General features: G+C 37.5%; 1 protein-coding gene across 1 annotated transcript; it reads left to right on the top strand.

Moving 5' to 3' along the window:
* The first annotated feature begins 391 nt into the window (after window positions 1-391).
* On the top strand, window positions 392-16432 carry Ctxnd2 (cortexin domain containing 2). The gene is made up of 3 exons (XM_046421519.2): window positions 392-721; window positions 14735-14821; window positions 16017-16432. Exon 3 carries the CDS (start codon window positions 16090-16092, stop codon window positions 16255-16257), a length of 168 nt encoding a protein of 55 aa, XP_046277475.1. The 5' UTR covers window positions 392-721; window positions 14735-14821; window positions 16017-16089; the 3' UTR covers window positions 16258-16432.
* Window positions 16433-25860: the final 9428 nt, after the last annotated feature.

Genomic DNA, 25860 nt, shown 5'->3' with positions numbered 1-25860 from the left:
GCTACACCTAAAAAAAAGAATAAAAAAACTTTAGAAAACAGTGGTAAATTTTGCATTAGAAATATTTATGAATATGTACAATGACTAAGCTAAGTGAAATCATTTTGACTTTTCTGATCCAAATGTCCCCAGTAAATACTTTTGATGAAAGGTAGCAAAGATTTTAAAGCTTTACTGATCCTGTTGACAAGTAGTTTTCAAATTTGAGCATATATCACATCACATAGAGGAATTGGTTAAAACCCAGACACCAACACCCCTAAGATTTCTTATTCATTAAGGCTGAGATTGGGATCCAAGAATTTGCATTTCTAGCAAGTTCTGAGGTGAGCTATTAATCCAGAGACCCATTGCATAGGCCGAAAGCTGGCTGCTGATCCATCCTCTACCACCCGTGTGATCATGCCTAGAAGGTACTACCTGAGTTATTAACTGTGGCTGTCCTGGCCCTGGCAGAGTTGTGGAATTATTCCTCCACCCATCTAGGCTCCAATTTAATCTAGTGGGATCATTTTCTCACCCACGATGGGAGTGCCTGAAAGTTGATCCTGTTTTAAACTATTTATGAGTTCAACGTAGGAGTCGAAGAGAGAGAGCCACCAACCTCTTTTGCACCAGGGGGTTGATAAAGAGAAGAAAACCTGCCAAGAGATGTGCTTGAGTAGGAGGAGACTGCCCTGGCAACAGCCAAATCCAGCCTAGGACAGCTCTCTCTCAAAAGGTAAATGACGACCCCGTATGCCTTCCTGGTGTTGTTTCCACCTGGGAAAAATCCCAACAATCCCAAGTTTAATGGCATCTTCCTCTGAGCTGGGGCAACATGAGGGAAATGACTGGGAGGAGTAAAGAGCTTTGTTTTGTCATAGCTTTTTTAGAAAAGTGAAACTTGCATCTGAGAGGGATGGTCTTGGCTAGGGTCTCTTTTCAAGGTAAGTTGGGGAAACACCCTGATTAGTCCTATTAGTCAAAGACTGTCTTTGATTTTAGGAATTATAGTAAGATTCATTATTGTGTTTCTTCACCAACTTCTCCCTTTAGGCTAAACTTAGGGCCAGGAGAGAAATGCTGGGTCTTTTAGCTTGGGGGTGTTTAAAAAAAATGATTTGATACTATTTGGTGGAAAGAATGAAGAGATTAGGGAAAAGAACACATGGAAAGGAAGAGGTGATTGATCTTTTTGGAAGTCAAAGAGTAGGTGACTTTGTTAAAGATTCACAAATGCTCTTTTCTGTTTTTTACTTGAGCAGGACCAGATAGTCGTGCCCCACTTTCTTTTCCTCCCACACTAGTCCTGAGCAATGCTGCTACTTGTCTCAAAGAAAACAAGAACTTTAAAGTCACTTTTACAAACATTTCTAGGACAGGTCTTACTTTGAAAAGCAAATTTTGAATCTACCATTTTTGATAGCATATGTGTCAAAAAAAAAAAAAAAAAGCTATTTTAGCCTAAGAAATCTCAAAGAAAAGAAACTGAATATCCAAGCCTCCAATAATTTGTTGTAACTTTTTCCATTCAAAAAAATTGGTTAGCCAGGAGTAGTGGCACAGGCCTGTACTTTCTACTCAGGAGCTTGAGGCAGGAGGATCACAAGGTCAAGGCTAGCCTCAGCAATTTAGCAAGACCCTGTCTCAAAATAAAAAATAAAAAAGTACTAGCAGTAGATCACTCACCTAGAATGTATGAGGCCTTGGGTTCTATCCTCAGCACCACATAAAAGAAATAAAGGTATTGTGTCCAACTGCAATAAAAAAAAAAAAACATAAAATATTTTTTTAAAAAAAGGAGTAGGGAAGTAGCTCAGTGGTAAAGCTCTCCTTGGTTCAATCCCCTATCCCAAAATAATAATAATAATAATAAATACAAAAATTGTTTACCAAATTTTGTATTCAAAATCTTGTACTGTTTTTCTTAAAGAGAAATTTATAAACTTAGGTTCCATAAAACCTGGATCCACGCATATGAAAAGAGCCAAGATTATACATGGTATATTTAGGACAAAACAACATTATCTTTTTTTATTCTCTTCCCACCCGCCACAGCCCCAGTAAAAATGCATTTTACTTTTGGAGGGAGAGGGAGGAAAGTTCTGATCCTAATTGGAGCAAAAGTAGCCTGTTGGAATTTGGCAGCTATGAGTGAAAAGTCTGAATCAGTACAGGACCTTTGATTCAAGGTTCAGAAATTCAGATTTAATTAGATAAAGAGAAAAAGAACCAAAGGTGACTTGATGCTTTCCAACTTCCAGATATTGAACGTTTTCAATCTCCCGGGAGCATTATCGTTATCAGCAAACCCTCTCCAAATTCTCTTATGGTTTCAATTCCTCAACCCTACACGCTCCAGTCTCTCCTACTTGTAACTACTCCATCTGTGGCTTTTTGACCTCTTTCCTCCACCGTAAATGCAGATATTTTATTGTCGCTAATTTTCCTTTGATCTTCTTATCTACTATGATTTCAATTATCCTGTAGTTGGGTGACTCTCAATTCCAAAGATCTTGTTTTTCCTCCTAAATTTCAGTCCTGCATTTCTGCCTTTCTGAGCATGTTTTGTCATTACCTTTAAATTAACCTATTCCCCCAAAACAGAATTCACTGTGGTATATTAAAATATCTGCTATCCTTAAAATAAATAATTCTATGAATGTCAAAATTTTTCTTTCAGTTTTCCAAATTCAAGTCCCAGTATTTCTTTAGCACTTCTGTCTTCCCACTATATGTCCATTTAATTCCTAAGTGATTGCAAATCTTTTCACAACCTCGTATCCATATCCATGCCTCCTTTCTGTTATCTGGTCCCCTAACCTTTGTTTCCTCTTGACACTGCTACAACGCCTCCCTGTTGTTTTCCCCTGTTGTGCTATTTTATATTTCCAGTACCTTTTACGCACTCTTGTCAGTTATCTTCCTAAAGTACGGCTTTGATTAATTTATTTTCCTTCATTCAACAAGCATGAATCGAACACACACAACATGCCAAGTACTGATATGAATATTAATTCACTCATGTGTGTGAATTAAATATCCACAGAGTGCCAGCCTTTCCCTACACACTGAAGCTATACCATGAATAGAACAGACTCCTAGAGCTTACATTACAGTTAGTGCTATACACAACAATTATGGCCTCTCCTCTCAAAGTGTTTTATCTGCTCAAAAACCTTCAATGGTTCCCCCGTGTCTGAAAGAATAAAATTTCAATTCATTACCCTAAATTTCAAGTCTCAAGATTTTCAGTAATTTAAATATAACTATCAAGGACTTATTGATGATTCTTTAATAATTTCTCAGAGGATATGGTATTTCTATTACTTTAGTTTTTTTCCACTGAAGATTTTCTAGTGTACCCCTATCCCTTTTATAATTCAGTGTCCACAGGTAGGGAATGGAGGGACACAGTTCTAATCCCAGCTACTTGAGAGGCTGAGGCAGTAGGATAGAAAATTTGAGGCCAGCCTTAAATTTTTAAAAATATTTTCAATTGTAGATAGACACAATAACTTTATTTTGTTTAGTTTTTTTTTTCTTTTAACATGGTGCTGAGGATAAAACCGAGTGCTCACACATGCTAAACAAACGTTCTACCACTGAGCCACAATCCTAACCCTCAGCCTCAAATTTGAGGCCAGCCTCAGTAATTCAGTGAGACACTGTCTTAAAATTAAAAAAAATTAAAATAAAAAAACTGGGAGTGTTGCTCATTGGTAGAGTATTTGCATAGAATGGGTTCAATTACCAATACTGCAAAAAATAAAATATAATGTGCTATTCCATATGAAATATGAGGCCCATGGAAACTCAAGACTATTCATCTATGTGCTAAACATTTTCCCTGGGAATGAGTACTGGTGATTGAACCAAAGAGTTCTTTATCACCGAGCTATATCCTCAGTCCTTTTTGTCTTTTACTTTGAGACAGGGTCTTACTAAGTTGCTTTGGCTGGCCTTGAACTTGTAGTCCTCCTGCCTTTGAGTCCTGATTTGTTAGGATTACAGTTGTGTACCACTGAACCTGGCTAGCTGCTTCTATTGCTTATGATAGGACCATTGTTACTGAAGTGAGGTGATAGATACCTCATTCCTCATTGTGCATTTGATTTGCATTTCCCAGATGATTAGTAGTGTTGAGCATTTTTTTCCATATACTTGTTGGCCATTAGTATGTCTTCTTTTGAGAAATGTCTATTTAGGTCTTTTGCCCATTTATAAATTGGATTTTTTAAAAAAATTTTTGCTATTTAGTCTTTGGAATGCCTTCTTCATTATGTATATTAACCTCTTGTCAGATGTATAGTTTGCAAATATTTTCTCCCATTCTGTAGGTTGTCTGTTCACTTTGTTGATTGTTTCCTTTGCTGAGCAGAAGCTTTTTAGTTTGATGTAATCTCATCTCCATTATCTATTTTTGCTTTTGTTTCCTGTGATTTGGGGGTTTTGTTTAAAAAGTCCTTGTCTATTCCAATGTTCAGAAATGTTTCCATTATGTTTCCTGCTAGCAGTTTCATAGTTTCAAGTATCACATTTAAATCTTTAATCCATTTTGAGTTGATTTTTATAACTGGTAAGAAAATAAGGGTCTAGTCTTACTCTTCTCCATGTAGATATCCAATTTTCCCAACACCATTTATTGAGAAGACTGTCCTTTCTCCAAGGCATGTTCTTAGCACCTTTGTCAAAAATCAGTTGCAGCTCAGGAGACTGAGACAAGAGGATCACAAGTTCAAAGCCAGCCTCAGCAACTCAGTAGAGTACTAAATAACTGAGTGAGATCCTGTCTCAAACTTAAAAAAAAAAAAAAAAAAAAAAAAGCTGGGGATGTAGCTCAGTGGTGAATGGCCCCAGGTTAAATCCCTAATACAAAAGAAAAAACAAAAAACTGTTGGCTGTTGACATGTGAATTTACTTCTAGCTCTGCTTTGTTCCAATGGTTTATGTGTCTTTCCATGCCAAAACTGCGCTGTCTTAATTACTTCACCTTTGTGGTATATTTTGAAATCAGATAGTGGAATGCTTCCTGCTTGGTTCTTTTTCATCAAGATTGCTTTGACCTAAACTGGGCATGGTGGTGCACGCCTGTAATCCCAGTAGCTCAGGAGGCCAAAGCAAGAGGAGCCCGAGTTCAAAGCCAGCCTCACCAACAGCAAGGTGCTAAGTAACGCAGTGAGATAGGGCTGGGGATGTGGCTCAATGGTTGAGTGCCCATGAGTTCAATCCCTGGTACAAAAAAAAGAAAAATTCTTTGACATTTTTTTGTTTTGTGATTGTCATTCCATACAAATTTTAGGATTGTTTTTTCTACTTCTGTGAAGAAAGTTATTGGTATTTTGATATGGATTAAATTGAATCTGCAGATTACTTTGGGTAGTATAGATAACTTAACAATATTGAAAGCTGGACATGGTGGTGTAATCCCATAATCCCAGCTATTCTGTAGGCTGAGATAGGATGATTGCAACTTCAAGGCCAGTCTGGGCAATTTATGTGAGACTCTGCCCCAAAATTTTAAAATAATGATATTGATTATTCTAATCCACGAACACAGGATATCTTTCTACTTTTCATATCCTCCTCAATTTCTTTCATCAATGTTTTATAGTTTTCTTCATAGCAATCTTTCCCCTCTTAATAATTGAGAATAGGGCTGGGGATGTAGCTCAAGTGGTAATGCGCTTGCCTGGCATGCGTATGGCCTGGGTTCGATCCTCAGCACCACATACAAATAAAGATGTTGTGGCTGCCGAAAACTAAAAAAATAAAATAAAATAAATATTAACTTTCTCTCTTAAAAAAATAATTGAGAATATATTTGCTACCTATTGTAATGGTGATTTTTTATCAGTGTCTTCCTATAATTCCGCTGCTTTTTGTTTATTGTTAAACTATTTTTTTTTTTTTTGGTGGTGCTGGGGATTGAACCCAAGGCCTTGTGCATTCGAGGCAAGCGCAAGCACTCTACCAACTGAGTTAAATCCCAGCCCACAGCTATTTTATCGATGCTGACTTGAATCCTTTATCAGTATTTATCAATCCTCTATCCCTAATGATACTTTTTACCTTAAGTTCCATTTTGTCTGATATTAAAAATAGCTCCTCAGTTTTCTTTTGGTTAGCATTTACCTTGTATACCTTTTTCTTTCCCTTTTATTTTCAACCTTTCCCTTATAGATGAGTCTTTTTAAAAAGAGCACTTAGTTGGACTGGGGCCAAGATCAAAAAAGTGGATGTTTGTCATTTTTTGTTTGCCCAACATCCAACAATCCCTCCTTTGGGGCTATCTTCCCATATATGAATCCATGTGAGACAGAATCTCCTTCCCACTCTAGAAGTCTGGAGAAACCAAATATTCCCTCTTCCACACCCTGGCCGCTGAGGTGCTGGTGCGTGACTCGGCTGTGACCAGTTGGATGCTCTAGCCAGGGACTAGAAATATTGAGTGACACAAAGATGACACAATTTATAATTCAGGCATGGCTGAGGCAGCAGTATCCAATGACAGCAGCAAGATACTCAGCAACAGCAATGTCTGATGGTGGCCATGTCTAGTGCCAGCATTGTCCTGACCAGACTTTTTCTGCACTGACCTTGGCTATGATTTCTGATGGCTGGCTTCTGTTAGTTTCTGTTTTTCATTTTTTAAAATTTGTTTGTTTGTTTTGTGGTACTGGGGATTGAATCCAGGGGCATTCTTCCATTTTATTTTTTGTTTTGAGACAGAGTCTCTCTAAATTGTTTGGCCTTGTAATCCTCCTGCCTCAGCTTCACAAGTAGCTGAGGTTACAATTGTGTATCATATCACCCGGCTTGTTGATTTCTGATTTTTTTGTAAAACTAGTTCTCCTTCTAGGGGCTAAATGATCTCTTTCCAATAAATATCTTTTCTGTTTAAGAAAGAGAGACTCCATTTCTGTTGCTGATCAACAAGAATTCTGTCTGATATAAAAATGTTCTTTGTCCTTTTGGAATGGAGGAAGGAGAGATGTTGTATAGGGGGTATATGTGAAGTCTGGATTTCCAGGACCCATTCTTTTTTTTTTTTTTAAATATTTATTTTTTCGTTGCACCTTTATTTATTTATTTTTTATGTGGTGCTGAGGATCGAACCCAGGGCCTCACACGCCCCAGGCGAGTGCTCTACAGTGGAGCCACCACCCCAGCCCATAGGACCCATTCTTGATACCATAAGGGAAGCCATTCTGGGAATAAAAACACAGAATAAAGGCAGGGCAGACAAAGCAATCAACATGTAAAGATATAACCCAGTGACACCTGGACTTGGAGTCCAACCATTTCTAAAGTTAGTTTTGCTCTAGACTTTTAGCCTCATGAATCAATAAGTTGCAAGGTAGTTTTGTTTTATTTTCTGGTGTTGGGGATTGAACTCAGGTTCTTATACATGTTAAACATGTGCTCTATCACTGAGTTGTACCTCTAACCCATGTATTTTAAAAACCTCACTTGATTAGACTTTTCTGTCACTTACAATTAAAAGCACCCATTCTACCTGATACCCTTCTATTCCACCTTTGAAAAGAAATCCCTCACTTGATTCTGCAATAGGCTTTCATCTGCTATTTTACTTCTCTTCTTTCTTTCCTAGTTCAATGTCTCATTAATTATTTAAAGTCTTAGTGTCTTCATTTCCTCACTGCCATTTCCACTCTATTCACTGAAGTTTGGATTCCTTCTTCACTATTCTGCTGACATTATTTCCAGTAGATCACCAGTAGTCTTCTTCTGTCTTCATTCAATGCTGTATCTCAAAGTCATTTATTCATTCACAAAAATTCCTTCAACAGAAATTTTTACACATCCACTTTAGCAAGATACAGTGCAACACTCATTCATTAAACAGAAATTTATTGAGTATATAATGTAACCTAGACTTTTAGGATAAGAAACAAATTAGATATGGCCCATAATCTCATTTAGGATTATTATTTTATCAGGGAATATAGACACTAAGGTAACTATAATAGATTGAAGAAAATTGCCTTGGTAAATTAATACTTAAGCTTAGACCTACAAGGTGAATATAGAGGGAGGATAAAAATGCAGCGAGTGTTAGTGGGAAAGATTTGGACAAGAGGCGTTTCATGCAAAATTCATGAAACTATGAGAAGTCCAATATTCCAAGATCAAAAAGTATAAGGGGCAGAAAGTGGCAAAAAAAAACAAAAAAAAAAAAAAACAAGCTTAGACCAAAGGTAGCCCCATTAAGAAGATCCAAGACAAGGGAAGTTGCTGGAGGATTTTAATCAGAGAACTGATCAATTTACATTTATCAAAGATCACTTTGTGGTTCAGAAGGGAACAAGAGTGTTTTTAAGAAATCAGAGGGAATTTATAGGAGTCTGGCATTGGTAGTCTAGAATAGTAGTAGGAATGAAGAGAACAGAATTGATTTAAGAGATATTTTGGAAATAGGCCTGAAAGGAAATTAGAGTGAGAAACCATTGTAATTTGGAACACAAAAAAGCATATGGCCTTGCTCTGAAAGAGCACCGCAAAAAGGACAAGACACAGGAATAATGTCATATGTATGGAAATAATAAACATACTTTGAAAGTTGCACAAATGTCTACCAGTCTTCCCACATTTTCTAGCCAACAGGAGGAGCTCCAGACCAGTTTTCTCTCATCCTAAGTCTTAAGACCATTTTCATTGCAGTTCTCTGACAAGCTGTGCCTCTGTCTGTAATGACCACAAGCTCTTTTGTATGTGTGTATGTGTGGTACTGGGGGTTTAACCACAAGCACTGAGCTGCATCTGAGCCCATTTTTTGTTTTGTTGAGACAAGTTCTCACTAAATTACTGAGGATCTTCATTCCTGACACCATATACTAAAATAAACTCCAAGGGGATCAAGAAAAAAAGAAAAAGGAGCCAGATAAACAGTAGAAAAGAACACGGGTGAATTCTATAATCTGGATGAGGGGAAATTTTTGTAATAATGACTCAAAATTCAGAGATAATAAAAGAAAATTCATAAATATCACTGATTAAAAAAAAAAACTTGTATGGCAAAAGAAAAAAAAAGCCACCACAAATAAAAAGAAAAGACAATTGAAAAGCCAGGAGAAAATATTTGCAATATATGTCACATTTAAATATTGTAATATATGTCACATCTGCAGGACTAACATTCTTCCTGCATAAACAACATGTAAAGAATGAGGCTAGAAAAAAGGACAAAAGACATGAACAAATGATTTACATAAAAGATATGAATATTAGGGTCTGGGACTGTGGCTCAGTGGCAGAGCACTTGCTGAGCACATGTGAGGCACTGGGTTCAATCCTTAGCACCACATGAAAATAAACAAATGAAATAAAGGCATGCTGTTCACCTACCACTACAAGAAAAAAAATTTTAAAAGGTACTATTAGCCATTGGGGTGGTGTGCACTTGTAGTTTCAGCTACTTGGTAGACTGAAGCAGGGGAATCACTTAAGTGTATGAGTTTAAGACAAGTGTGGGCAACATAACGAGACCCTGTCTCAAAAATTATTAAGAAAACAATTCCTTGGGCTGGGATTGTGGCTCAGCAGTAGAGCGCTCGCCTAGCTCGGGCAGACCCGGGTTCGATCCTTAGCACCACATAAAAATAAAGGCATTGTGTTGTGTTCATCTACACCTAAAAAATAAATATTAAAAAAAAAAGAAAACAATTCCCTTTTTTCCTTTTTTTATCCAACACTGGGGATTGAATCCAGGGGTGCTCTATCACTGAGTTACATTCCCAGCCCCTTTTTGAGACAGGGTCTCACTAAATGGCCCAGACTGGTCTCAAACTTGTGATCCTCCTGCCTCAACCTCCAAAATAGCTGGATTTCAGGCATGCACAACTGTGCCTGGCAAAATAATTTCACTTAAACTAACATAGGTAGCACATGCCCATAATCCCAATGATTTGAAAGACTGAGGTAGGAGGATCTCACATTTAAGGCCAGCCTGGTCAATTCAGCGAGACCCTATCTCAAAATAAAAAATAAAATAAGGCTGGGGCAGGGGTGGCTGTAGTTCAGTGGTAGAGTACATAGGTCCAATCCCCAGTAACACACATACACACATGCCCCCCAAAATAAAATAGGTCCAGTGTGTAGCTCAGTGGTAGAGGACTTGCCTACCATGAATATTCAATCCCCAGTATTACAAAACAAATGTAAAATAAATAAATAGCATAACATAAAAAAAGAATAAAATAATAAGGAATAAAAATAGCCAATATAAGTGCAAAATTCTCTAAAATCTATAGAATATTGTTAGATTGAAAAGATTTAAAGAGGGCTGGGGACGTGGCTCAAGCGGTAGCGTGCTCGCCTGGCATGCATGCGGCCCGGGTTCAATCCTCAGCACCACATACGATCAAAGATGTTGTGTCTGCCAAAAACTGAAAAATAAATATTGAAATTAAAAAAAAAAAAAGAAAAGGTTTAAAAAAATGGAAAGTCACCCCCATGTTCATGAATCAGAAGACAGTATCATTAAGATGGCAATACTCTTCAAATTGTCAGTGCAATCTGTAACCAGAATCCCAGTGGCTTCCTTGTGAAAATTGACAAGATGGCTCTAAAATTCATATGGAACCTGGCACAATAGTGCACATCTGTGATCCCAGCAACTTGAAAGGCTAACGCAGGAGGATTCCAGGTTCAAGGCAGTCTGGGCAATTTAGCTAGCCCCTGTCTGAAAATGAAAAATAAAAAGGGCTGGGGGTATAGCTCAGTAGTAGAGCTCAATCCCCAGTACAGCCAAAAAATTTAAAAATTTTTTAACAAACTAAAATAAAATTTGTATGGAAATCTTAAATACAAGAAGTTGGAGTGCTCACACTTTTCAATTTACAAATAAACATACAGTTATCAAGACAGTGTAATATTGGCATAAAATATACATATGTAGATAGATAAATCAATGAAATAGAATTGAAAGTCCAGAAATGAATATGTTTCTCTGATCATATGATTTTTCAACCAGAATTTTGAAAACATTCAATGGCAAAAAATATATTCTTTTCATCAAATCATACCAGGAAAACTGAATATCCACATGTAAAAGAATGAAGTTGGGCCTTAACCTTACACCATATGCAAAAATGAACTCAAAATGGGTTAAAGACCTTAACATAAGAGTCAAAGCTGTAAAGTTCTTAAGAGGAAAAATAGGGATAAATCATTGTGATCTTGGATTTGGCAATGGGTTCTTAGATATGACACCAAAAGTACAAGTAACCAAAGAAAAAAATAGTTAAGCACTTTTGTGATTCAAAGGACAATGTCAAGAAAGTTAAAAGAAAATCCACAGGATAAGAGGAAAATTTTGCAAGTCATTGGGCAATTTGATTTTTTAATTATTGGTGTAAAACATAAAGAGAGTGAGAGAGATTGGGCACAGTGGCACACATCTGTAATCCCAGTGGCTTGGGAGGCTGATCTCAAGTTCAAAGTCAGCCTCAGCAACAGCAAGGCGCTAAGCAACTCAGTACATAAAATATAAAACAGGGCTGGGGGGCTGGGATTGTAGCTTAGTGGTAGAGTGTTCACCTAGCATGTGTAAGTCACTGGGTTCAATCCTCAGCACCACATACAAATAAATAAATAAAATGAAGGTATTGTGTCTATCTATAACTAAAAAAAATTTTTTAAAAATAGGACTGGGAATTTGGCTCAGTGGTCGAGTCCCCTGGGGTTCAATCCCCCTGTTCTCAAAAAGAAAGAAAAAAAGAGAAAGAGAGTGAGAGAGACAGACATATGCAAGTGATAACTCTATGCTTAATCACTTGAGGAGATACCAGACTGTTTTCCAAAGTGGCTGCACCATTTTATTCCAACCAGCAGTGTTGGAGGGTTCCAAGTTCTCCACATCCTCACCAACACTTATTACTGACTTTTAATTCTAGCCCTTCTATGTGTGTGAAGTATCATCTGGTAGTTCTTCAGATGATTAAATATATAATTCCACTCCTAAGTATATATCCAAGATAAATGAAAACATAGCCACACAAAACATCATGTTTATAGCAATGTTATTCATAATAGCCAAAATTTAGAAACAACCCAAATGTCCATAAATGGATGAATCAACAACAAAATATGGTATATATCCTTACAATGAAATATTATTCAGCCACATAAAGAAAACAAGTACCAATACATGCTACAACCTGGATAAATCATAAAAACATCTTGTTAAGCAAAAAAAAATCCCGTCACACCGGTCATGCAGGTCATGGTGGTGCACGCCTGTAATTCCAGCAGTTCAGGAGGCTGAGACAGGAGGTTCTGGAGTTCAAAGCCAGTCTCAGCAATGGCAAGGCACTAAGCAACTCAGTGAGACCCTGTCTCTATAAATAAAACACAAAATAGGGCTGGGGATGTGGCTCAGTGATTGAGTGCCCCTGAGTTCAATCCCTGGTACCAAAAAAAAAAAAAAAAAGCCAGTCACAAAACGTGTGTGTGTGTGTGTGTGTGTGTGTGTGTCTATATCTGTATGTGTGTAAAACAGAAAGTCGATTAGTGGTTGTTTAGAGCGGGGGGGGGGGTAATGTAGGGTGACAGTTAAGTGGAATATTGTGATGATTGCACATTTCTGCAAATACACTAAAAAACCATTGGCATGTACACTTTTGATGTACATGCCAATGGTTTTTTGATGGGTGTACATTGTATGGTTTCATTATATTTCATTGTATATTAATTACATTTCAAGTTGCTACAAAAGAGAGATATAAATTAAAGATTTAATTAAAAGATCTTCAATATCATTCATGATAAAAGAAAGACAAAACTATACCAGTATAAAATGTTTTATCTATATTATCAAAGATTATAAATTATTGGAGACAACACATTCTGTTGGCAAGGCTGTGAGGAAGAAGGCACGCTCAGTAATTTTTTACAGGAATGCAAATCATACAACCATTATGGAGGAAAATTTAGCTATACTACTATAAGTACAAATTCATTTAAATTTTGTCTCAACAAATGCACTTGTAGGGTTTTACCCTGATGATACACCTTTTTATGAAAATAGCTGCACACAAGTATTATTGCTGCATTATTACTGTAGCATTACTAATAGTTTTTAAAGATTAATTCGTTCATTTACTTATTTATGGTACTGATTGAACCCAGGGGTGCTTAACCACTGAAGCACATCCCAGTCCTTTTTATTTTTTATTTCTAGACAGGATCTCAGTAAGTTGCTTAGAGATTATTAATTTGCTGAGGCTGATCTCAAACTCACAATCCTCCTGCCTCGGCCTCCCAAATTGCTGGGATTACAGGTGTGTGCCACTATGCCTGGCATTAGTAGTTATTAATAGTTGCAAAAAATATTGGAAGTAATTAAATATGTGTATAAGAGTGGTTATCCACAGAAAAGAATACTCCACAGTTGTAAAAATGAAAAATAATGCAAGTTGGGCTTGATATAACATGCCTATAATCTCAGCAACTCAGGAGCCTGAGGCAAGAGAATCACAAATTCAAGGCCAGTCTCAGCAACTTAGTGAGGTCCTAAGCAATTTAGTGAGACCCTGTCTCAAAATAAAAAAATAAAACAGACTGGGAATATAATTCAGTGGTAGAGTGCCCCTGGGTTCAATCCCTAGTACCACAAAATAATAATGATAATTATAGTAAAAATATAAAATAATGATGATGATGATGATGATGATAATAATAACAATGCAGAAGTTACCTATAAACATTATTTCAGATTAGAAGAGAGTCCCAGAATTTTTTTTCTGGTACTGGGGATTGAACCCAAGGGCACTTTACAGGATTTTGCTAAGTTGCTGAGCCAGGATGTATTATTAAGTGAAAAAAAAAATGCAAGAATGTCTATCTATGAGATGCTATCTTTGGTGTAAGAAAAAAAGGAGAAATGAAAAATGATTTACTGGTGAAAAGAACACAGGAAGTATGAACCAGAAATAGAGGAGATTTATTACCTACAGGATGAAGATAATAGGAACGGGGTAGAAAGGATAGTACTTGGGTGGAATGAAATAAAAGGATGATGGAGGAGGCGTGACATTTCTCTGAGTGTAGCTTTCACAGCTCTGACTTGATAAGTATGCTAATACATAATATGCTGAAAGATTCATAAATGCAGTAAGAACAGGTGGAAAATACCAACATTTCAACAGTTTTCTCCAAATAAATAAATTTGCTGCCTCTTCACTTTCAATCCTTTTTACATCCTCAAGCAGAATATTAAGCTGAGGATATAAAAAAATGGTCTTTAGCCACTTGCTTTTTGCAATGCCTGTTAGGAGGTTTCTCTTTGAAGCATGCAATACCACCTATGTATTGTTCAATTTTATACCATAATCATAATTGAGACGAAGACCCATTTTAATAACCTTTTACATCTGTTCTGTCATCCCATATATTTTTGTTGTTGTTTTTTTAAGAAAATCTCGTTAAAAAATAGCATCTTGGGAGGGGGGATAGTAGAGGATAGGAAAGGTAGTAGAATACAACAGTTACTAATATGGCATTATGTAAAAATGTGGATGTGTAACCGATGTGATTCTGCAATCTGTATTTAGGGTAAAAATGGGAGTTCATAACCCACTTGAATCTAATGTATGAAATATGATATGTCAAGAGTTTTGTAATGTTTTGAACAACCAATAAAAAAAATAAAATAAAAAAATAGCATCTTTTTTTTTTAATTAATCCGTTTATCAGAAATTTACAATGTCTATTCATTCCATCTGTGCAGGAGCTCAGCTGGTGACCATGAGAACCCAAGGTAAAAGGTGTTGAATGCAACTTCCTTGTTACTACAGTGTTGTGGTCAAGTCCCAAGGTGAGGACAAGGGTCAGTAAGTATCGAGTATATTCTCAAGAGTCGCAACAATAGGAACCAGAACTCTCCCACATATTTTTTGATGTTCTTATTGCTGTTTCTTGTCTCCCCCACCTTTTTTTTTTTTTAAATAATCTCTCTCACATCTTATAAAGAGGAGGTCTAGTCAACCATATGTCCACCAACTCCCACCCTTCACCCCACCACAGTACCCATAAAGAATGGGCCGGAGCCTAGGATGTGTATAGCTCAGTGGTGGAGCCCCTGCACCACAGTTTAACATGCATAAGGCCCTGGGTTCGACCCCCAGAACTGCGGGAAAAAACAAAACAAAGAAACAGACTGGCAGAGCAAATAGGAGTAGTCATTATTGGCCTTATGGAATCTATATTATTAACTTAAGCAATTTCATAAGTGCTTCTTTTTTAATTTTTTTTTTTAGTTGTAGGTGGACACAATACCTTTATTTTACTTTTATGTGGTGCTGAGGCTCGAACCCAGTGCCTCACGCGTGCTAGGCATGCACTCTATCACTGAGCCACAACTCCAGCGCCATCATAAGTGCTTCTTAAATAAGTCTTTTCCTGGAGGGCAGGTAACTGGGAATTGAACCCAGCGACACTCTCCATTGAGCTACATTCCCAGCCCTTTTTATTTTTATTTTGAGACAGGGTCTCACTGAGTTGCACAGGCTGGCCTCAAATTTGCAATCCTCCAAGTCGCTGGAATTATAGGAATGTGTCACTGTAACTTGACACTTTTAAAATAGATCTTCATGATTTTTTGCAACCCTTGACCCCATTTTTGGTATTTTTTTTTAAAGAGAGAGGTGAGAGAGAGAGAGAGAGAGAGAGAGAGAGAGAGAGAGAGAGAGAGAGAGAGAATTTTTAATATTTATTTTTTAGTTTTTGGCGGACACAACATCTTTGTTTGTATGTGGTGCTGAAGATCGAACCCGGGCCGCATGCATGCCAGGCGAGCACGCTACCGCTTGAGCCACATCCCCAGCCCCATTTTGGTATTATTATTATTTTTAATACTTTCAATCCACTTTCCTCAGCCTCCCAAGTCCCTGGGATTACAAACGTGCCACAGCACCAGGCTCCACGCAGTATTGTTACACACACACACACACACACAAACAAAACAAAACAAAAAAAACCTAACAACTTGTTTTATCCTTTTTTTTTTCTAGGAATATGACAAATCTGGAGTCGTACCTGAACAGGTAACTGCTGCTGGCTAACAGTGTAGAGGTGTGTGTCACCATGGAAGACGCAAGCCCGTCTAGCAGTGTCGACGTGGACAAAGGCTTTGCCATTGCATTTGTTGTTCTTCTGTTTCTATTTCTGATAGTGATGATTTTTCGGTGTGCCAAGTTGGTGAAGAATCCGTACGAGGCAAGCTCCACAACCACAGAAACACCTCTGAGCTGAAGTGTGATAAAACCTGGGACACCCGATTTCAAGAGATTTGAAATATTTTATACAGACTTTATTATCCAGACCTTATATTATCTCACCTCCCCATTTCTCGGCCTTCTCACTCTTGTATTCCACAATGGATATAGAGAGTGAGTTGAGAATAATAATAAAAAGAGATGAAACGCAAGCCAGTTTATATTGTTCTTCTTCAGGGAAATGATTACTAAAGTGGGACAGAAACAGGTTGAACACATTGGTTTTAGTTGTCTAGACATTAATGTCCTAGGCCGGGTGCAATGGCACATGCCTGTAATCTCAGCGATTTGAGAAGGCTACGCCAGGAGGGTCACAAGTTCAAGACCAGCCTCAGGAACTTAGTGAGGCCCTAAGCAACTTAGTGAGAACCTGGCTCAAAATTTTTAAAAAATGGGGGATTTGGCACAGTGTCTAGGTGCCCCTGGTTCAATCCCAGTACCGAAAACAATTAGAATTAAAGTCTTTGGGATGGGACAGTAGGCCATAATTTTGTGATGTAACATAATATCATGTTTTGTAGGGCCCATCTAAAAGTAGAAGCTCACCTGCAAGTAACAGACTCAAATGGTTGCTTTAGTTATACAAACAGGAACTGATTGTCTTAGGAGAAGATTATAACAAGACATTTTTTTTTTAATTTTTTATTGTTGGTTGTTCAAAACATTACATAGTTCTTGATATATCATATTTCACACTTTGATTCAAGTGGGTTATGAACTCTCATTTTTACCCCGTATACAAATTGCAGAATCACATCAGTTACACATCCATTGATTTACATATTGCCATACTAGTGTCTGTTGTATTCTGCTGCCTTTCCTATCCTCTACTATCCCCCCTCCCCTCCCCTCCCCTCTTCTCTCTCTACCCCCTCTACTGTCATTCATTTCTCCCCCTTGTATTATTTTCCCCTTTCCCCTCACTTCCTCTTGTATGAAATTTTGTATAACCCTGAGGGTCTCATGCAATTTCCCTTCTCTCTCCCTTTCCCTCCCACCTCTCATCCCAGTTTAATGTTAATCTTCTTCTCATGCTCTTCGTCCCTACTCTGTTCTTAGTTACACTCCTTATATCAAAGAAGACATTTGGCATTTGTTTTTTAGGGATTGGCTAGCTTCACTTAGCATAATCTGCTCTAATGCCATCCATTTCCCTGCAAATTCTATGATTTTGTCATTTTTAATGCAGAGTAATACTCCATTGTGTATAAATGCCACATTTTTTTTTTATCCATTCGTCTATTGAAGAGCATCTAGGTTGGTTCCACAGTCTTGCTATTGTGAATTGTGCTGCTATGAATATCGATGTAGCAGTGTCCCTGTAGCATGCTCTTTTTAGGTCTTTAGGGAATAGACCTAGAAGGGGAATAGCTGGGTCAAATGGTGGTTCCATTCCCAGCTTTCCAAGAAATCTCCATACTGCTTTCCAAATTGGCTGCACCAATTTGCAGTCCCACCAGCAATGTACAAGTGTACCCTTTTCCCCACATCCTGGCCAGCACTTGTTGCTGTTTGACTTCATAATGGCTGCCAATCTTACTGGAGTGAGATGGTATCTTAGGGTGGTTTTGATTTCCATTTCTCTGACTGCTAGAGATGGTGAGCATTTTTTCATGTATTTGTTGATTGATTGTATGTCCTCCTCTGAGAAGTGTCTGTTCAGATCCTTGGCCCATTTGTTGATTGGGTTATTTGTTATCTTATTGTCTAATTTTTTGAGTTGTTTGTATACTCTGGATATTAGGGCTCTATCTGAAGTGTGAGGAGTAAAGATTTGTTCCCAGGATGTAGGCTCCCTATTTACCTCTCTTATTGTTTCTTTTGCTGAGAAAAAACTTTTTAGTTTAAGTAAGTCCCATTTGTTGATTCTAGTTATTAACTTTTGTGCTATGGGTGTCCTATTGAGGAATTTGGAGCCCGACCCCACAGTATGTAGATCGGAGCCAACTTTTTCTTCTATCAGACGGCGTGTCTCTGATTTAATATCAAGCTCCTTGATCCATTTTGAATTAACTTTTGTGCATGGCGAGAGAAAGGGATTCAGTTTCATTTTGTTGCATATGGATTTCCAGTTTTCCCAGCACCATTTGTTGAAGATGCTATATCCTTCCTCCATTGCATGCTTTTAGCCCCTTTATCAAATATAAGATAGTTGTAGTTTTGTGGATTGGTTTCTGTGTCCTCTATTCTGTACCATTGGTCCACCCGCCTGTTTTGGTACCAGTACCATGCTGTTTTTGTTACTATTGCTCTGTAGTATAGTTTGAAGTCTGGTATCGCTATACCGCCTGATTCACACTTCCTGCTTAGCATTGTTTTTGCTATTCTCGGTCTTTTATTTTTCCATATGAATTTCATGATTGCTTTCTCTATTTCTATAAGAAATGCTGTTGGGATTTTGATTGGCATTGCATTAAACCTATAGAGAACTTTTGGTAATATCTCCATTTTGATGATGTTAGTTCTGCCTATCCATGAACAGGGTATATTTTTCCATCTTCTAAGATCTTCTTCTATTTCTCTCTTTAGGGTTCTTTAGTTTTCATTGTATAAGTCTTTCACCTCTTTTGTTAGGTTGATTCCCAAGTATTTTATTTTTTTTTGAAGATATTGTGAATGGAGTGGTTGTCCTCATTTCCATTTCAGAGGATTTGTCGCTGATATACAGGAATGCCTTTGATTTATTCGTGTTGATTTTATATCCTGCCACTTTGCTGAATTCATTTATTAGCTCTAATAGTTTCTTTGTAGACCCTTTTGGGTCTGCCAGGTATAGAATCATGTCATCTGCAAATAGTGATAATTTAAGTTCTTCTTTTCCTATTTTTATGCCTTTAATTTCTTTCGTCTGTCTAATTGCTCTGGCCAGTATAACAAGACATTTTTAATGTATGAGGTTTTGTAAAATTTGCTGCTCTTTTGAAGTAGATAGAATTCTGTGGTAGAGGAGAACCAGTTTGCCTTGGTTGAATCCCATAATCTCTCTCAGCCAAAAATTTCTTGTTGCCTACTCTCCAAAGTCTGAAGTTAAGAAAATTTGGTAGAATGGGATATGGGTCAACTGTCAGGGAAGTCCACAAAGGAATTCACTAGAAAGAAAGAAGGGCATCTAGGCTGCTTACCAAAGTTTAACAAATGTTAGTCTGAAGAGGACTGGTTCTAGCACAGCAAATAATGAAGAATTAAAGCCCTCATATCCAGCCATGCTGATCAAATATTCTAGGCAATAGAAAGCTATTATATGAATATGAACTGATAACCATAACTTTAGAATCTAAGTGTGGGGCATCATCTATGCTTATGCAGGGACTTGGACCAGAAATTAATCAGAGAAGGCATTTATCCAATGAGACCAGGCTAGACCTGTCTTTAACAGCAATAGGGTGCAGTTAGTCCTTTGTATTCCACATTGTTGGATTCACCCAACTGCTCATCACAAATATTCAGGAAAAAAATTGTGTCCATACTGAATAAATACAGATTTTTTTCTTGCATTATTCCTAAAACAATTCAGTATAACAACTATTTGCATAGCACCTACATTAAATTAGTTATTATAGATCATTGAGGTTAAATGTAGGTTATATGCAAATACTATACCATTTTATATAAGGAACTTGAACATCCATGGATTTTAGTATCCACAAGGGTCTTGGAACCATTCCCCCACATATACTTAGGAATAGCTATTGTCCCCTCACTCCCAATCCATGGTTTCACTTTCTGTGGTTTTGTTTACATGTGATCAAACATGGTCCAAAAATATTAAATAAAAAATTCAGAAATAAGCAATTCATAGTTTTTTTTAAAAAATAAGGACTTATTTATTTTAAGAATGGACACAATAGCTTTACTTTATTTATTTATTTATTTTTATGTGGTGCTGAGAATCGAACCCAGTGCCTCACACATGCTAGGCAAGTGCTCTACCACTGAGCCACAGCCTCCGCCATAAATGCTCTCTTTAAGTAATAAAGGTAAAAGTTCTCAATTAAGGAAGAAAAAAGTGAATAAGCTGAGTTTGCTAAGATATCTAGTAAGAAAGAATCTTCCACCCATGAAATCGTCATTTGTTGTGACTATTCCATTTTATTATTATAGTTGTTAATAACCTCTTACTGTACTGATACATAAGTTAAACATTATCATAGGTATGTATAAAAATTGTATGTGGGCTGGGGTTGTGGCTCAGTGGCAGAGCACTTGCCTAGCATGTGTGAAGCACTGGATTTGATCCTCAGCACCGCATAAAAATAAATCAATAAAATAAAGGTATTGTGTCCACCTACAACTAAAAAATATATTAAAAATAAAATAAAGGTGTTCTTTCCATCTGTAACTACAAAGAAATTTTTTCAAAATTGTATGTATAGTGTCCAGTACCATTGGAGCTTTCAGGCATCCACTGGGTGGTCTTGGAACACATTCTCCACTAACAGGGGAGACCACTATAACACATGGCATAGAAACACAACTCTAGCCATGCACTTGAGCAGAGACTTCATAACTGTTTTGTTCCTGATTCGTGGAAGTAGAACTGTTCCTTTTTTTTTAGCTTGAGTAAACCTCCAGGATACTTTGACAATGGGGACAGGAGAATTAAAGCCTTCCAAGGGAGATACTAGACATTGCCTTATTCAGAACAAAGGATAAGAGGGTGCTGTATTGATTAAACTGCAGAAAAGAGAGGAATTTGTATTTTGATTTAATGAAAAGAAATTCAGGGCCAGTGCAGGTCAGGTGAAATTGGATTAGTGTCGGTTCTTGAAATCTGCAATGTGCCACATCCCTAGCCCCATGAAATCTGCAATGTGTTACCTCCGGGAATTCAGAAATTAACACCCCCTCCCACCTCTCAAATAAGCTGACAGGCAAATACATGATTAATAGGAACATAAGTATGGAATCAGAACAGCTGTGGACATAGAACAAGAGGATTGACCTAATGTCTTCGTGGCCAGGTAGACCTTGGTGTGGAATTTCAGGGAGTTTTGGCCTATAAACCTTTGGTCTAACTGGTTTTATTGATTGCATTATCTCTGTTAATCTCATATTCTTTTTTTTAAAGATATTTTATTAGTTTTTGGTGGCCCTTTATTTTTATGTGGTGCTGAGAATCGAACTCAGTGCCTCACACATGCTAGGCAAGTGCTCTACTGCTGAGCCACAACTCCAGCCCCTATCTCATATTCTTAAACATTTTTTTTAAATCCATGTCCTGTTAGTCTCCTGAGAAGTTTTATTGAACCAGAACATTTCCAGTGTTAACCTACAAAGTATATGCAGGTGTGTGTTGGGATTCTATGTTTGTTTTTTGAAAAAACATTTTAAAATTATTATTATTTTGGGGAAGATGCTGGGGATCAAACCCAGGGTTTGCACATGCTAGGCAAACATTCTATCACCAAATTACACCCCCCAAGCTCCAAAATTATTATTATAAAAGTAATGCATGCATATTAGGTAAATCAACCTTCTGTCACTGTGACAAAATACCTGAGATAACATATAAAGAGGAAAGGCTGCTGGGCATGGTGGTACATGCCTGAATTCCCAGCAACTAGGGAGGCTGAGAAAGAGGACCATAAGTTTGTAGCCAGCGTTGGCAACTTAGCAAGACCCTGTCTCAAAAATCAAAAAAACTGGGGCTGGTTTATGGCTCAGAGGTAGAGCGCTCACCTATCATGTGTGAGACTCTAGGTTTGATCCTCAGCACCACATAAAAATAAAATAAAGATATTGTGTCCAACTATAACTAAAAAGTAAATTAAAAAAAAATCATGGGCTGAGCTTGTGGCTCAGTGGTAGAGTGCTCGCCTAGCATGTGTGAGGCCCTGGGTTCGATCCTCAACACTACATAAAAATAAATAAATAAACAAAATAAAGGTATTGTGTCTAATCAAAAAATTTAAAAAAATATTTTAAAAAATCAAAAAATTTGCCAGGCATGCTAGCACAGGACTATAATCCCAGCAGCTAGGGAGGCTGAATCAGGTTTGCAAGTTCAAAGCCATCCTCAGCAACTTAGTGAAACTCTAAGCAACGTAGCGAGATCCTGTCTCAAAATAAAAAATAAAAAGGCTAGGGATGTGGCTCAGTGGTTAAGCACCCCTGGGTTCCATCCCTGGTACCAAAATAAATAAATAAATTTTTAAAAAATAAAAAAATTGGGGCTAGGGTTGTGGTTCAGTGGTAGAGCACTTGCCTAGCATGATGAGGTACTGGGTTCGAACCCTGGCACCATATAAAAATAAAAACAAATAAAATAAAGATGTTGTATTCATCTACAACTAAAAAAAATTAAATTAAAAAAAAGTTTAAGAAAAGGGCTGGGGATTAGTTCAGTGCTGGAGCATCCCTAGGTTCAATCATCAGTGACACAAGGGAAATAAAAGAAGAAGTGTTTACCTTGGCTTACAGTTTCTGAGGTTTCGTTCTAGGGTTGGTTGATCCATTGCTTTGGAGCTTGTGGAAAAACAGTACATCCTGGTGGGAGCACGTGGCAAGGGAGGCTGCTCATCTCATAGTCCCCAAGAAGTGGAAGAGAGAAAGGTGAGCCTGGGTCCCAACATGCCCTTCTAGGGCACACCCCAACAACCAAAATTCTTTTGCTAGGTCCCACCCCTTAAGGCTTTCACCACCTCCCAACAGCCCCAAAGGCTGGGGACCAAGACTTTAAAACCTGGGCCTTTGGAGGACATTCAAGATCCACACTATAGTAGAGATAGTGTTTCCTTCCCATTTTTCTTTTAAAAGGTAACTAGTGTTAAATAGTTTGGTCTTGCATATATGTATATCTTTCCAAACATCTTTCTTTTCTCTTTTTAATATAACATTTTTGAATAGAATATCTATTTTCATGTTTCAAATTTCAAAAAGGTACAAACAGGGTACAGTGAAATTCCTACTCTCCTTCCCCACTGCCTTCTTCCAGTTTCCCTCTTCAGAGACCACCAGTTCCCGATTTCTTAAATATTCTCCTGGTGACATTTTATATGTATATGAGAAAAAAATTGCTTATTTTCCCCCAGCATTTACACAAACAATACCATACTTTATACATGTTTTGCACCTGCTTTTTTGTTTCATATTGTATATTGAAGATTATTCCATATCAATACACAAAAATCATCCTTTGCCTTTTTAAAAAAATATAGCTGAAAAGTATTCCATTATTTGAGTCTGCCATAATCTAACCAACCCTTGGGAATAGAATCTGTATTATGTTTCTTTTTTTTTTTTTCCTATTTCACTTTGTACTGTTTCAAATAATGTTCTACTAGATAACTTAGCACTCATATGATTTCAATGTCATGCAAATTCAAAAGAATGTAATCTCAACAGTATGTAATTTCCTAGAAGTTGAACTGCTGATATAAAAAGTATTGCAGAATTTTAAAGTTTTCTAATTAATTGCCAATATTTAAAACTTAGGAGCTTTCACATAAAATATGCATTTTTCGTTTGTTTGTTTTGCTCTGTTGTCCAGGCTGGTCTTGAATCATGGGCTCAAGCAATTCACTTGTCTTAACCTCCTAAGCAGCTGGGACTATAGGCACATATCACCATAACAGGCCCAAAAGATGTGTTTTAACCATGTGGGAAGGTCAAGCCAGGTGAGGCTGAGGCAGAAGAATCACAAGTTTGAGGCCTGCCTCAGCAATTTAGTGAGGTCATGAACAATTTTGTGAGCCCTTCTCTCAAAGTAAAAAGGGCTGGGTGCAGTGGCGCATGCCTGTAATCCCGCAGCTCGGAAGGCTGAGGCAGGAGGATCGAGAATTCAATGTCAGGGGCTAAGCAACCAGGTCAGACCCTGTCTCTAAATACAATACAAGTAAAAATGGGAGTTCATAACCCACTTGAATCAAAGTGTGAAATATGATATATCAAGAAATTTGTAATGTTTTGAACAACCAACAATAAAAAATTAAAAAAATAAATACAATACAAAACAGGGCTGGGGATGTGGCTCAGTGGTTGAGTGTCCCTGAGTTCAATCCCCGATAACCCCCAAAAGAAAGTAAAAAGAGATTGGGATGTAGCTCAGTGGTAAAACACACCTGGTTCATTCCCCAGTACCACCACCAACAACAACAACAACAAAAGAGAGTGAGAGAGAAAATGGGAAGACAGAACAACACTATACTGCTATACTGCAGGGGACGAAGACTCGCAGGAGCTAAGCAGCAAGTGCCACTGTTATGTGAGATACCTACTTCCCAGTGGCCACAGCTCTCACCGACCTCACTTCGCTTGATTACATAACTTTCCAGGTGCCTGCAAACCTTTGGGTTTTCAATCACCCCAAACTGCTTTTGTTTTGATTCTGAGATCACTCAGCTCCCTTTGGATTACAATCTAATTTCCCTTCAGTCTGACTGTAGGAAAGGATTATTTAGCATTCCATTGTTTGAGCCTTGTGGTATGATTTCTCACAGTCAAGTACTGAATAGAGCAGGGCTGTGGTTTTCCAATGTACTCAATGGATTATAGGAGTAAATGTGTTGAGCACACTTGAGTATTCCAATTGGGGTACCAGTTACGAATTACTTTATATCGACAATGGCAAAGAACTATTCCCTACAATAACTTGCAAAATTTAATACTGTGTCATTTATGTCAAGGCTTAATCACCTTTGATGAGAGTTAGTCTTCAGACCTTAAAAGCAAAAAGCCAGAACTTGGCTTCCTAACTATGAAGTCCTACTGTAATAGAAATTATACAACTTAAACCTGACTTTCATACAGGGTGAATTTTTGTGAATAAATTTCCTGGGGAATCTTATTAAAATTCAGATTCTAGTTGATGACAGAATGCTTGCCTAGGATGAATGAGGGTCTGGGTTCAATCCCCGACACTGAACAGTATATAAAAATAATATAAAAAAGTAAAACACAAACTGATTCTGTATGTCTAGAGTAGGACCAGAGATTTCAATTTTCTTTTCTTTCTTTCTTTTTTTGGTACTAAAGATTGAACCTACAGGTGCTTTGCCACTAGGCTACATCCCCTGCTCTTTTTATTTTTGAGACAGGTCTCAACAAGTGGCTGAGGGCCTTGCTAATTTGCTGAGGCTGGCCTCAACCTTGTAATTCTCTTACCTCAGCTTCCCAAGTCACTGGGATTACCTGCGAGAGTCACTGACCCTGGGGAGATTTCAATTTTTTAATTAGTTCCCTGAATGCATATCAAGTAGCAAAGCCTTAGGTGACACTTTGAGTCCATCCACTCGTTTATACAGAATTGACCTTTTCAGTCCTCTCAGGAAAATGAAGAAAGTAGAATATGATGATCCAAAATAGCATCCTGTTTCCCTTTAACATTCCCCATTTCCACATGGAAAGCTGAAAGAATCAAATAGAAATATAACTCAACCAGAGTGAGAAAGATTTTCCCTCATTCATCATAAATTATGGAACACCACATATATCAGGTGCCAGGGGAAACAAAGATGATTTAGACAAGATCTCAAAGTTGTTCATGAACAAGCAGAGGCGACATATACATACACCGGTAACATACAAGTGGAATGGACTAAGGTAATTAGAGCACAGAGGCAGGAATTAATTTTGCAGGGAA

The sequence above is a fragment of the Marmota monax genome, unplaced genomic scaffold (assembly GCF_021218885.2).
Source record: "Marmota monax isolate L192 unplaced genomic scaffold, Marmota_monax_Labrador192_F-V1.1 WCK01_AAM20220418_F8-fsc00108, whole genome shotgun sequence".
NCBI classification, from domain to species: domain Eukaryota; kingdom Metazoa; phylum Chordata; class Mammalia; order Rodentia; family Sciuridae; genus Marmota; species Marmota monax.
The sequence above is the reverse complement of the archived record's forward strand: the minus strand, read 5'-3'. Positions and strand labels throughout refer to the sequence as shown.